At 28.4% G+C, this 15,024-nt stretch overlaps 1 protein-coding gene across 1 annotated transcript in view; it reads right to left on the reverse strand.

Annotated features, from left to right (window-relative positions):
* LOAG_16423 (hypothetical protein) overlaps positions 1-4,325 on the reverse strand; it is a 6,189-nt gene extending 1,864 nt beyond the window's left edge. Inside the window, exons 1-6 of the mRNA XM_020449076.1 lie at positions 4,134-4,325; positions 2,989-3,242; positions 2,392-2,541; positions 2,066-2,245; positions 1,344-1,466; positions 112-252 (exon numbers count right to left, since the gene is read on the reverse strand). Of these exons, the coding sequence (XP_020307447.1) occupies positions 112-252; positions 1,344-1,466; positions 2,066-2,245; positions 2,392-2,541; positions 2,989-3,242; positions 4,134-4,266 (981 nt within the window). The 5' untranslated portion in view covers positions 4,267-4,325. The remainder of the gene's footprint in view (positions 1-111; positions 253-1,343; positions 1,467-2,065; positions 2,246-2,391; positions 2,542-2,988; positions 3,243-4,133) is intronic.
* Positions 4,326-15,024: the final 10,699 nt, after the last annotated feature.

Consider the following 15,024-nt stretch of genomic DNA (forward strand, 5'->3'; position numbering starts at 1 on the left):
TCTTTCTTATCTTTCCAATCCTTTATCAATCCTTATCTTTCTTATCTCTGTTCTGCTTTTAATGCACAATTTCAAAATAAAAAAAAACTGTATCAAAACTAGATTACTTACTTTTTGATGAAAAGTATCACCAGTGAAAATGCCCGTCAATACATTCATAACACCTTGTGGTAGCTCAGTGATAAGAAATATTGACAGAACTGCGACAAGCATCGGTGTTGTATGATCTTTCGGCACTTTTCTTTTCATCAACTATCAAATTGCATTTTGTTAACAAATGTTAATTAGCTTGAAAAGAAATAGATTCAATACATTTGCAGCTTATGGAGACTTCCCATGCTTGAATGACACTGATATGATGTCGCTTTTCTTTATTCTATGATAGATATTTTATCTTTATGGATGATCGAGTGTTCACAAAGTTTTATTAGTTGGGAAAGATATTCCTGTGATCAAGTACACCTCGAAGTTCGATCAGTTGAAGAAACAATGAAGTTTATCCAAAAGATTTTAAATGGTTTGTTAAATTCATCACATATTTGACATAATAATGAGTAGGGATGTGATGGGTTGTATTTACTTTGATGTATTTCAATAAATTTCTGATCTTTGTCAATTTGTAAAACTTTTTTTTATTACTCGTTTTTATTTGTTTAACTGATTTCGTCTTTTAATATTTTTCGATTTAATTTCTCAAACGTATACTACTTATCGATTAGAGTAAAAGATGAGATAACATTTAGCAAGTGGAGGTTTTCACCCTTACACTTTCTAATCTATCAAGAGCAGGAATAAGGAAACGAAAAAAAAGGCCTTTTATTGAAGAGAGCTGTTTTACTCCTTTTCTTCTTCTAGCTGATTTAAACGAAAACTTTTTCATGACAAAAAAAGAATTCACAAGCTAATTGAGTTTGAACAAAGTGGCGGTGTTATTCCACTTGCATCATTACTAATCATTCGATTCAATGAGTTAAAATTAACATGTAATTTTAAATATGTTGTAACTTAGTTGAGGAATAACTTTTGTTTGTTAGTCACATTACATCATATTTACTAATTAATCAAATCTCAGTACATTCTCAATTACTATGTGATTGATTTCTTTCTTTCTTGCAAGTCAGAAAAACAATTTAGCTTGTATAGGCAAATAACAATCAGCAAAAGTTGAACTACTGATGACGTCCAAAGGTTTAAGTGTTGAAAATTGAAATATTTGAAATGTAAGAATCATTTCCCTACCAGTTAATAAGATTCCTTGAAATTTTATTTTACATTTCTCATTATAAATATGATATTTTCTGTTAAAAAGGAAGAGAAAGTTTCGAATCGTAGATCAACTCAACCTGTGCAAGAGTTCGCCTTTGATGTGACAAGTCGGCGATCACTTTGAGCAGTATAATGATTGACACAGTTAGCAATAAGCATGGAACTACTTTGAAAAGTATTCCATTTGACCAAAATGCTAACTATAACATGAATATTTCACTTAATCGGATATACAATATTTAATAATTTACTAACTGAAAAAACTTATTAAGGATTAATTGAGTCTCAACTTCTTTGTTTTCATTTTAAGTATCATTTTGGTATCATTTTAAAAAAATGTCAAAATACCTTATATGAACAGACAAGTTTTTTTTCCAATGCTTTTAACTGGCCATTAATAGTGTTACACTTTTCAATTCCTAATTAATATTCATGAACTAATTTCACAAGTAATTGACGACGTTTTTACCCTTTTACTTCGTAGTGTAATCATTATTTTTTTTAAAAAAAAGAAACATATTTTGTTCGTAAATTTCTAGTTTTGGAATTTCATTGTAGTTTCTCAGTTATTTAAGGAGTGAAAACTGAAGTAATGAAATCAATGAATCTCAATCTGATGAGAAAATTGATGAGAAACTTTCTGAACAACTGAAAATTGGACTCATTTTAATCGTCATTATAAATTATAACAAAAATTCCCTATTCCTCCCTTATTTTTCCATTACTGTAAATATTTATGGTAATAAAATTTCAGAGTTCGTTGATAGGATAACTGATAAGTATAATCATGCAGAAGTACCTTTAGTTTAACACAATTGCCTTGTGATGCGACAAGCATGTAAACCGGATACTCATCATCATGCTGTGAGTAATCCGGATTCTGCTCAGAGTAATCATCGTCAATTTTGCTGTATGATGATGAATTCTCGGAATATTTGATTAAGCATGGAAGAAATAGCTCTGGTGATGTCTTTACAATCTTTAATCATTGACTTAATAAAATTTCCCAGCGAAAACAAGGATATATTTTCATGGAAACATTAAAGGTTGTAAGATAGCTTGAGCATTAAACAATTATTTAAAAGGTTATGAAAAGGTACGGGAAAAAATCTTGAATGAACATACCTTGAAAGTTAAAAAATTGGGAAGATTGAATAAGGACATGATGAAACATGTGGCTAGACTGAGCAAAACAGTAAAACGTATTGTAACAGTAGTTGACGGATGGAATGTGGAGCGACGAATTGTTAAGACACGTATTTGAGCCAGCAATACCTCAAACATTTTTGATATTATAAAGAAACATTTGATTCAAAGATGAAATTTATCTTTTGTAAAAGGATAAAATCTGCTTATGGAAAGAAATACCGGGAAAAAAAAACGAACAATTCTGCTAAATCTGAGCTTATAAACTCAAATTCATTCTCATTACATATTTCGATTGTATTTCTAGTATTTGTTCTATTCCAAGTCCTTATAAATATCACTTCAATTTCCTCATTTACTAATTTATCGGAAAAAAATCAATTTATCAAAATTTAATACTTCATTTTTAAAAAATAATTACTGTAAAAGGAAAAAATAAATCTCAATCTTATAATCTTATCAGCTAATCCTTATCTTCCGTTCGTGTAAATCAAAAAAGAGTCATGCCCAAGTCATTTCATATCATTTCTAATTTTAATTAAAATGAAATTTAAAGAAAACGAATATAATACTAACAGTAAGCCATATACTTGTAGAATGTAGAATGACAGATGCATGGGCATGAATTAGAGTAAAGATTGTCCACGGATAATTATAATCAGTATGCAAACAACGATTAGCTGCATTAATCAAGAAATGCGTAACGAAGACCAGATATGATGCCATAACAAGTACATCACAAACTGCTACCGAACAGAGCAGTACATTTACCGGTGAAATCATTGAGGGACGGGTTAATACTGCGATTGTCATCACGTTCAATATTGTGCCTAAAGTATGTATTCTATATTTCATCCTTAGCAAATCTCCTGTAATTGCATCTTTATAGAGGAAGTGATAATTTTTGTAAGAAATTTGTCAATCGTCGTTTTATCAATGTGATTTGGAATGTGTTAATCAGTTTAATAAATAGAAAATTTTCAATATCTTTAACTTTATATACATTAACTAATTGTAACTGATGAGATTGACAAATTATTTTCGATTAAATATGTGATGAAGGCAGTTAAAGATACTGAAAAAAATGATTTATTTGAAAGATTAGAAAAGTCAATAAGAGATCAAAAGTTTCTTTTTTTCAACAGAAATGATAATTTTTGCAAGAAGTGATAACTTTTATGAGAAATTTGTCAAGTTTTATCAATGCAATGGCTTTCCTTTGAAATGTATTAATCAATGTTTAATAAATTGAAAATTGAAAATTTGTTCAAAATGTTGTCCAATCAATTACTTATTCTTTTCGAATCACAGTGAATTATATGAATGTAATAACTTCGATCAGTTAATTAGTGCTCCAACTCTTAACTTATCTATTCTTGTAGTACCAATAAATCATCATTTCATCTAAAATCAATTCGCTTCTATTCAAAATAAGTGGATAGACAGTTGACCTAACGTTCAGAAATTAGTTTATTCATTTTTAAACGAAAATAAGATTCAATTTTGATCTATTTCTTTAATCTAATATAATTTAATTTGTTTCTTTAATTATAATTATGATCTATTATAATTTTGATTTATTTCGTCATGCTTAATTTCTGGTCAAAAACTTTTAGCTACAGAATTTTCCAATTGATCAGATATTTTTCAAAAGCTTTAATAAATTGTCATCATTTTTTATTCGGTTTTTTTAAATTTTAATTAAAGTTACAAAAACTGACCTGCGAAACAAAGTATAACAGCAATATAAGGATGTATGAAGCCATATGTGACATGAAAATGAGACAATGTCGCAAATAACCAGGTGGCATTTTGAAATGGTACCGAACCAATCTCGCATGCGCCACCGTTCATCGCTCATCGATAATTTCTTTTGATGACAGTTCACATCGATGGAATGCAGTGTGTCTAAATTGAATAATGTTTTTTTTTATTTTTTTAAATTTTTGAGCATATTTTAAGTAGCAATTGCAAATATACATCGATATTAATATTAATGATGCGAGCAGATTTATAATTTAACTGTTACTCATTATTGATTGCCTTAATTATGTTATCTTTATACAAATCAATGATTTCAATTCAGCACTTTCTATCTAATTCATCTAAATAATATGGAAATGAAAGAATGAGGATGTGGCCGTCTTTTGTGATGCATATTTTTTGCATCAAAACTTTATCGTTCAGAAAGAAAAACTTCAATGGCTTGTTTTTTTTGTTCTTTCTAAATTTCAAAATGTATCAATTAGGTGGACATCTTAAAAATTGTTAATGATTATTATTAATAAAAAAGAAAAGATCAATGTCTGATACAGATGTTTTAATTCTTTTTTGCACATTTTTTAAATTTGACGATATTTGGTAAGGTTGATGACAAGTCCAAGAATGATTCTGCTAATGATGATAACTGTCCCATTTGCGGACTTATGAAAAAACAAAAATCACATCATAAATCATTGTTAGTCAAAAACAACATCGTTAGTAAAAAAAAAAGAATTTATTGAGTGTATCTTTGAATTTTCCCTTTCCATTGTAAATGCATAAATCATCAGAATCAAAGATAAGATGGTAATAATAAAAAAAATTATCAAAATTGAGACTTGGTGAGATAAGTAATAATCAGGTAGTATTGAAATTTCAAAAGTAATTCCTACTTGTATCTCTTAGTTCTCAAAAGAAAAAGAAGGACGAAAGAAGGATGTATTACAAATCTTATTTAGCATTCAGTTTAAAGCTGCTAGTTAGTTGAAATAAACTTGAGTAGTTGTCCTCAAATGGATAAAATTGAATGAAATTGAATCAACCGAAATGTTCATCTTTTTCAGTTTTCCTAATAGAATCCGGTCAACCGTACTGAACATCTGGCAACATGTGCTATATTATCTATTAACAAAGACGGTAAAATTGACAGATGAACAAATAATTGAATAATTGATAAGTAATTGATAAACTGATAAAAAGAAAATAATTGAAATAACTGATGAAAATGTTGATTGACAAATAATTGATAAAAATGTTTACATTTGAAGCAACAAAGATAAAAAAACATGTAAACAATTTTACGAAAGAAGAAAAAATTGTGAATGAATCGATGAGAAAGAATGAAAATTAATCCATTGTAAACAAAAATTTCATTCACTAAAAATCGTTTTGTAACATTTTTCGTCATTTTATCAAATAATTGTTGTTATTGTTGCTATTGATGTGAAACAATAAAATTGAGCTCAAATTCATTCGGATAGCTATTTTCTACTGAAATTGCTTTGGTACTGAAAGACTTTAATGATATCATTACCAGAGTTTGATATGATTTGGTTGGATTTGAAACCATCACTCTTCTCTTCACTTTATCAAATTACAATGCTACTGTAGCAGGATGAGATGAAATTATTTCTAAAAAGAAAGTTCCAGTTTAAAAATAATCATGCAAGATGCTATTCTAGTCAATTTGATTCCATAAATTTGATTTCCTGAACATTGTGATAAATTCAAAAATATCAATTTCAAAATTCAGCTTTCTCCGATAACTTCATCTAAAATTAACTGCATAGTGTCACACAATCCAGTATAGCAAGATTTGAATAGTTCTGAATGTGATAAACCAAATTTTATAAGTTGATATTAAATCAATCGAAAACTCCAGAAGGGTAAACAAAGAGAAATGAAGTGGAACAGAGAGATAATATTCCATCCACTTCTTCGCCTTGATGAATTTCATATTTCAGTTAAAATATTGTTTTTATACAATAAAAAGTGGAACTTAAATGAGTAATTTTAATATAAAATGAAATTTTAGGCTAAGATGTAAATACAAGAAGTGAAAGATTTGATGATTGAATGAAATAAATAATACGAAATAAGATGAATGGTAATATAAGAATATATGATTAGTGAATGAGAAAGGAAGTGAAGGACTATATTATCTTTGGTTATAAGAGCTGTCAAAAAAGGAAAACGGACCGGAAAACGGAAAGGAAAGTTGAAGTGACAGCGTTAAAATGAAGGTGATTACAGAGTGAAAATAACTTATCCTTAACTGATGTACTTTGAACGGTATATTGGTGAAGGGGTGAACAAAAGCATGAAATTTACTTAGCAGAGATATTCTCTTTCTCTCTCTCTCTTTCTCTCTCTCTCTCATCTTTTTTCTTTCCTTCAATTCATCTTATATTGCAACTTAAGTGGATTGATTAAAACTTCATGTATCACAAGTTCTCTATCCAACCTTCAAATGTCATTTAGTAAGTGCTTATGATTTATAACCTTAATTAGAGCAACATAAAATAATTTTTGCTCATATGACTGATATGCATAAAATAATCCAAATATTAGAAATTGATTTTGAAATGATCTTTTCAATTTAATATTTGGTATATCGCATGTATTAGACAAATTACTAATTATCGTCCCTTTGACATTGCAATTTCTTCGCAATGTCCTTTTATACTACAAGAAATAAAGCATCATGATATGATACCCTTTAAATAGTTAAAATTTTAGCTTTTCTTATAAATTTCTTAAATTAGCACTTCTATCTAAAACTCATAAATTCTGCAACTCTAAAGAATGAATGTGAAAGACAGTTGAGATTTTGCAACAAAGCGGAATGGCCAAATCGATCTAATTCTTTTTTAATTAACTTTTATTTCAATCTGTTGCAACAGTTTGTGGGTAAAATGACAAAATCTATAAGAAATTAGCCATAACTCATAATTGATTAGATTAAATTCCTGAAGGGATATGGATGATTTTCAAGTTCAAATATTGGATTTTCCAAAATAGATAATCATTATTTCATATATATGTATATGTATACAGTATAATTACCTAGCTACATCAGTACAATTCATATTTCTGTTCTGAAGAGAAGATAGTTCTTGTGGTTGTTGAAAATGATGAAGTGGGCATTTTTGAAGTTGCAATATCTCTTTTAACCCAATTTATACATGATTTGTTGGTTTATCCACAAGTAAGTTGGACAGGAATATTCGACAGAAAAAAATAAATTGATAAAACTAGTCTTATCAGAGTTATTCGAAAGCTTCTGTAACGGTCTGAGCGATATTAACGCAGAAGCGTCAAATATTCAACTTTGTCATATAATAAACTATCCACTTTATCTCTGCTAATTAAACTGATCTATTGGTAGAAAATTGTATTACCTTAGCTGAAATTTCCACTATTCGTCGAGACCACTCAGTTGTCTTAACTTTCTAACAAAATGAGAGAAGTTTGTATTGTTTGTTTTTTGGGATTACGATTGAGCCTGATGGCAAATAAGCCTAAGCAATTCAAAATAGGCCTACTAAATTTCCTCTTATTTATCCAATGTATGTGCCTGTGTGTCTGTAATTCATTTCATTATTTATTATGATATCATTAGTATGTGTCCGTCTGTCTGTCTGTCTGTTTGTCTGTCTATGGGTGTATATAATTGAATTGAACGGATGTTAAGCAAAGAAGCCTTTACTCTATTGTTCTCACGATTGAAATTTCCGACTTTCTTTAGAGAAGGAAATTTTTTCGAAATGTATGTTAGCATTGGAATGCTTCAATTAACCACTATTCTCTTCTACTCTCAAAACTAACCCACTCATCCTTTTTTTTTTTTCCTCAAAAAATTCAATTAAACATTTATGCAAAACGGAATAAATATTCCGGAACAGTTGGTGAATGCCAATAATAGGAAGTTTAATTTTATCAGTACTTTTAATTCTTTGCACAGATAGTAAAGAAAGGATGAAATGGAATCATTTGATGATACTAAATGATTTACTTGAAAATATCTTCGATTACGACATCTCAACTTAGATCATTCCAAATTTCGTATCAATAGTAACTGCTTAAAACTTCTTCCTCTTTATTTGCGACATTCTCCCGAGAGCTTGACAGATTTTTGGTGACAAAATTTCTCGTTAATCAATAAAGCATGCAATATGACTGGGAATCTTGAAGTTTAATTTATTTCATTATTTATGATGATATTGTTAGTCTCAATCAGTAATTTCGTTTTTTTTTTTAAAATGATTATTTAGGAAAATGATAAATATTTCCAGATCAATTTATTGTACAAATGGAGAAAGTTTATGGAAGCGCTATTGTCGTTTTATTTCTAAAAAAGGAAAAATATATATATAGTAATGATATGTTGGAATGGAAACAATAAAAAGAGAAATGAAAGAATGAAATTTATCATTCAAATTCCTTTCTTTCAGTTTATTTTTTTTTAAGTCATAAATGATTCAAGCAGTTACGTATGGATATATTTGTTTGGAAGATATACGAATAAAATGTATTGTTGTTATAAGCAGTTCAATCCATCAGTTTATTTATCACTAAGTAAAGACATTGTAAGATAAGTAATACTTTGGAAAGTTGAAAGTTTCTAACTCTATGATTTGAAACTTTTTCTTCCCACTTAATATTTCACTTAAAAGTTCCTAATTTCATAGCTTGAAATTTATCTCCACTTGTTATTTTAGTATCTCTTACTTTTGCCATTAATTTAGCAGGATATTCGGCGAATACAATTCATTGCATTAGAAATGACAACTAACTAGTCTATTGTTTATGATGATAATACGTGTATCATTTCTTGAAATCAAATTTTTAAACTTTTTAGATGTCCTAAATTGGAAAGTGATAAGTACTGCGTGATAGATATAAAACGATGTTATCAATTGTTCTGCTACTGTTTGTCATGCTAGTGTATTTGAAGTTGTTGTAATTTGATTTTTACATTTAAAAAAATCGTAAGTTTCGAAAAGATGAAAAAAACTTTAAATAATTCGAAAAACGTTATCAAATTCTTAGAATCTTTTTTTTTTCATCTCTTGAAGACATAACAACTAAAAATATTTCAATTCAAATTTTCTTTTCTTTATTTGAAACTATATAATTCGAAAAATAGGTGTGACTTGTTGTCTTATGTTTTTTTACTTCCGCGAAAGCAACAAAGTTAAACTAAGTTTGATAGGTAAGTTATGTCGAAGAGACGAATTAAAAGTTGGAAGTTTGAAAGAAATCTGCGAAATACAAAAAACTTGCATATAAAGTGACAGGTCATACAAAAGTGACAGGTCATGAAAATAACTTTATCTACCCTATAGAATTACTAATAAGGCATTATTATTGCATAAATAATTGGAAATGTCTTCCTTTTTTTTATTCTTCTCATCTATCGTATTTCAACCCTCTTTTAATTTGTTCTTTCCTAATTTTACATTACTATCTTAACCAATTCCGTTTCAAATTTACATACAAATAAGAAGAGGAAGTTGGAAAGAGGGAAATAAACTTTATCTGAGACAAAATGATGCGAAAAGTTTATTAGATTTAATAAAATTGCCTACGATTGCTTAAAATGCATCAATGTACAATTTAGTTTGGAGCAAACTTTAAGATATCTAATACTTACTGTAAAAGTATCACTAACTATCATGAAAAATAGATTACTTATGATAGTGAGTTAGTAAACAAAAAAGTTCAGAAAGCAGTAAATAAAATGGCATATCAGTGGCAGCAAATTCAGTAAAGTAAAGTATCAGTAAAGTGGCAGTAAATGATAACGAGTTAACCGTTTGAGATGGGAAGTTTGGATAATATCGCCTGCTTAGCTTGCGTGACATTGTGATAGAGGGAGGCGTGATGATCCTTCTTCATGATAGTCTATTGAATATTTCAGAATAAGGGAATAAAACGAATCAATGAAGAAGTGAAATTAAAAAATATTTAAATAAAAAGAAGAGCAAGAGAAGGCATTGGTGACACATCGACTAATCAAGAATGTCATCATGCTTCATTCATTTGTCCACGATCATTTTGGAATTATATAGATTGTAAACATTTAAATCAAAAAATCGATAAGTTCACTTCCATCGAAATCAATCCATTGCAAGTTTTTCATAGTTAATTCTTTGTTTTTTTTTTTTTTTGTTTTAGACAAGACGTTTAAATTATTTAGATAAAAATTTAGGGTAATTTTTCTAAATTGAGACTAAAGATTGACACAGAAGATTAGAATAACATTCACATATAGCTAACAACTTATTCATCCTTTGATGAAGATTCAATCGTCCCGAATTTGGCCACTTGAAAAATTCAGCCTGATCAGAATAAAAACTTACATCCTCTTATGCGATACTGCTGGAAAAAAAAAATTCCTAGTAATTTAATTCTTTACTCTTTTCCCATTTTCCTTGGCGATGAACATGTTTAGCTTTTCAAGACAACATTTAAAAAAATAAAAAAATAGTTTTACACACTTTCCATTTCCGCTTCTACAACCTTATCTATGAAAAAAAAAAAAAAGAACACATATCGAACATGATTCGATTTCAGATCACTTCTACCGAAAGATCGAGAAAGTTTCAACTGATTTTAAAAGATGATGATTTACATATTCTGACAAGATGCTATTATGCTCAGACTGTTACTTTTTAATCTAAGTTCAAAATATGAAATGAATTAATTAAAAATTATGTGTTGTAATGTAATTAGGGTAATTTTAAATTCTTTCAAATCATAGAATGCAGAAAGTACTACAGGTAAGGAATTGTTCTGTTCTGAATAGGTGAAAAAATTAAATCAGGAATATGTACCGGATGTAGAGCTAATTCCTGTCAACCAGAAAGAACAAAAAAAAGTGAAGTAAGGAGATAGTTTTGATGTTTGAAATATTTCGAATGCTTCTTATACTATCAGACAATTTCCTTTCTTATCTTTACAAAAATGATTTCTATGATAATTATAGCTTCCTTGATATCATCCAAGATAGTCACAACAAATAGCACAATTTAAACGATGTCTTAGATATATGGTTACGGAATTCAATCAATAATACATTATCAAGCATCTTCTGATGGCCAAGTTGAACTAAGTATAAATTTCGTTCCTTTTGCCTAAAATTAAAAAAAAATTGGACAGAAAAAAAAGGTGGTTAGTTTACTGTTGTCAAAATTGAGTAAGGGTTCCACTTTCGAAATTATGCCTAACTGAAATGACGAGATTTGATAAACAGGTTGAGAAGCTCATGGATTTAAAAAGATCGAAATTTTATGAGTAGAAAAGTGAAAATATTGCCTTTAAAGAATGTTATATACTTTTCAGTTTAAAATGGAAATGATAGAGCTAAAAAGTAAGTAGGAAAAGGTTTATGTATGTATTCCTAGAGCAAAATTATACATTAAATTCAGAAAAATGGGCAAAATTAAAAGATAACGTTGCTTCTTTATATTCTGTTTGTGATAAAAATTTCAATTTCAAATCAGAAAAGAAAATCAATTTCGGAAAATGTAAAGATAAGATCAAAATAGAGTGTAAAGTTATAAGTAGTTGGATATTATGTGAAAATTCCATCCATTCTTTAATTTTTATTAAAATATTAGAGATTTAAGAGCCTGAAATGTTGAGAAGTAAAATAGATAATGGGAATCATTGACCATTTATGCGATCAAATATTTTATATTCGACTTGTTGTTTCTCTTTCTCTCTTTCTCTCCTAAGGGTAGTACTTTTTAATTTCACTCAAATAATTTAAAACTGAAATGAAATCTTCTTCAACTGGAAATTGATAATTTATTTGTTCATTCTAAGCAATTTTTTTTTCAAATTAAAAAATTTTCAATTTTAGCCATCAGAACATGCCTGATAATATATTAATTTCTTTTTTAAATTATTATATAGTATATTAAATATTATATGACGTATTAAAATTTCTTTTTAGATTAAAAAATTTTTAATTTTGACCATCAGAACATGCTTGATTATACATTATATAATATAATAAAATTTCGATCTATCTGGTCTTTGAGCTTGTCAACCTGTCCATTAAATCTCGTTATTTCGGTTAGGCGTACTTTTGAAAGGAACTCTTGCTCAAAATGGAACTCTTACTTAGTTTTGACAACAGTAGATTATCCATAATCTGAAATAATTTGAAATTGAAATGAAATTCTCGTCAACTGGAAATTGATAATTACTTGCTCGTCCTAAGCGATTTTTTTTTTAAATTAAAAAGTTTCCAATTTTCATTGCAACTTCAACATTGAATAATTGATTCATCCATAAGACTAAAGACGGATCTTTCTCAAAACTTTTACAAAATGTTTCATTGATGTATGAAAGAAGGCGAATAAAATTTGCGTAGTTATAAATTACTCTTTTAAAAATGAAAAAAAAAAAATTAGATATAATTGTTGATAATGACTATAACATTTGGAAAGAAAGGAAATTTATAAGTTTTTTCGGTACTCTAATATGAAGCTATTTTTGTTCATTATAACTTTCGGTTCCATTGGTTATTTTTAGTTTCTCGGAACAACAGTATGCCGGAAAAGCATTTTACTTCTGCTATTGTTACTGAATCGAACCGGGCATAAAAACAACCAATGTAAATGTTATTTAACCCGTTAAACTCCGGAATCAATTCCATTCCATAAGTGGTTGTTGAGGAGGAGATGCCAGGAAATGGATCGAGTTTCGTCGCAAGCATTCCATCTGCTTGTTATTTTAGATGGATGATGATGATGATGACAATGATGTTGGTGATGACAATGATATTGATGAAACAAAAGTCAAACTATTACATTCCAGGCATTTATTCAACAAACTATGGAAATAAACAGAATAATTTGACGGTATTTAGGATTCTTATACTTTATGATATTCATTATATAGTCGTATTAGGATTACAAAAATTTCACTCCAAGTTATTGATACTAAATTATTCCTTGTGAAACAATGAAGTTAAAATTATTAAAATCAACTCCGTAAATCCTTTAATTCATAAATCCGTTGAAGAACAGTTTTCATTAACAATTTAATTATAAAAACGCATAAAATAGTATGTGATTAATTAATGAAAAGTGTTTAAAAACATCGATAAGTAAATCATATCTCAACGGTTATGAAAAGACAAATCTATTTCGATGTCTTTTAAAATTTCATTGCATTTCAATATAACTATGCATTTCCGATAATTTACAGAATGTGTAGTAAATGGTTTAGAACAAAAATAAATTTACATATTATCGTTTGTGTCCTACGATAACTTAAGCCAATTGAAATTTTCCTTTTTAAGCAGAAAAGTTTCATGTAAATCAACAGTGCAATCAGTAAATGTATAAAATTGGAAAAAAAAAACTTTCATTGATGTATTTGGCGCAATATTTACCACCTAATCTCATTGTCACTGTAATTGATAATAAATCATGTGTTGCCGGAATTCTTGTCAACGATATGTCAAACTGAAAATGACATAGAGTTTGTTCATTACATATAAAGCACACTTCGAAAAGATGGTTATCGTTCGTTTTTGTACTCCGTGATGTGAACCATTCAGACGTCGGAATTCCTCCTTCTAACACTTCATTTTCATTTATTCTTTTTTTCTTTTTTTTCAATTGCAAATCTATTTGTTAAATCGTTCAGATATAATAGAAAATGTTCTTTACTGAAGCGAAAGTGTTCGTAAGGATCCGAAAATGTCACATTTGAGATTTCTTGAATTTAAGCAGAAGACAGATCTTTTGTGAAGAATCTCCTCAAACGATATAAATGTCAACATAAGAGATTAATGATTACAAGTTTAGCAGAAAATGAACTGAACAAATAACTCTTCATATTATTTCTTGGTATACTAATTTGTTTGCAAAAATTAATATTTTGAATTTGAATTAAAAAAAAAAACTGATCAGAGATTGTCGTTTAGTGCTCAAGACTTTTTCCCATTACTTTATAAGATTTGCTGAATTTAAATAATCGAATAGCGCATTATTTCGAATTATTTATTTAATTTAATTTTTCTTCTTCTTACTTGACCTTGAATTCAGTTTGCAGAAACCATTACTATAATATTTTACGTAGAACACGTGAAGGTTAAGGCATGTTTTTTAATTTGTAGCAGAAGTATAGGAACAGAAAGAAAGCAAGAAAAATGAAGTTTTCTGAAATTATAATTAGTTTAATATAATCTTTCTTTGATTATTCATTCAAAAAAAGCTGATAGCTGCGTGAACAAAAGGACAGTTCTCATTTTAAAAGATTTAATTGAAAATATAATTTTGAAAGATATTTTTCGGAGAAAAGTTTGCATTAAAGCTATTTTTTGATATAATTTTTCCACTACCAAATGAGATTTGCCTTTATAAACTTTAAAGGGAAAAATCTAAAGGCCAAAAGACAAATGCCATTTTTTAGCACTGAAAATTCCAAGCCACAAAATCTTCGTAAGATTCTCGAAAAAACTTCTAGTACATCTATCTTTTACATTTGCTTAATCGCTAAATATAACTGGAACATAATTATCATCCATTTGTTGATGACAAATGATATAACTTAAGATGCTACCCTCATTCTGTATTTTTAAAGCACAATATGTAGACCAAGTATTTGTTAACTGAGCAGTCATTTCTAGAAGAAAATGCTAAATTGTCAAGGTCAAGAAGTCAGGCCCGACACATCCTTTTATAGGTTCATTATCTCTTAATTCAACTGCAAGTCCTAGATCAGATATTCGGACATGGCCTGAAACATAATTACATTACCATTCTCTTGCAGCAACTTATGGAGTGGACATTAAAGATAACAGTAGCTCGAGTCTAGCCGGCTTGT

This window comes from Loa loa (assembly GCF_000183805.2).
Source record: "Loa loa unplaced genomic scaffold supercont3.3, whole genome shotgun sequence".
Classification (NCBI taxonomy): Eukaryota; Metazoa; Nematoda; class Chromadorea; order Rhabditida; family Onchocercidae; genus Loa; species Loa loa.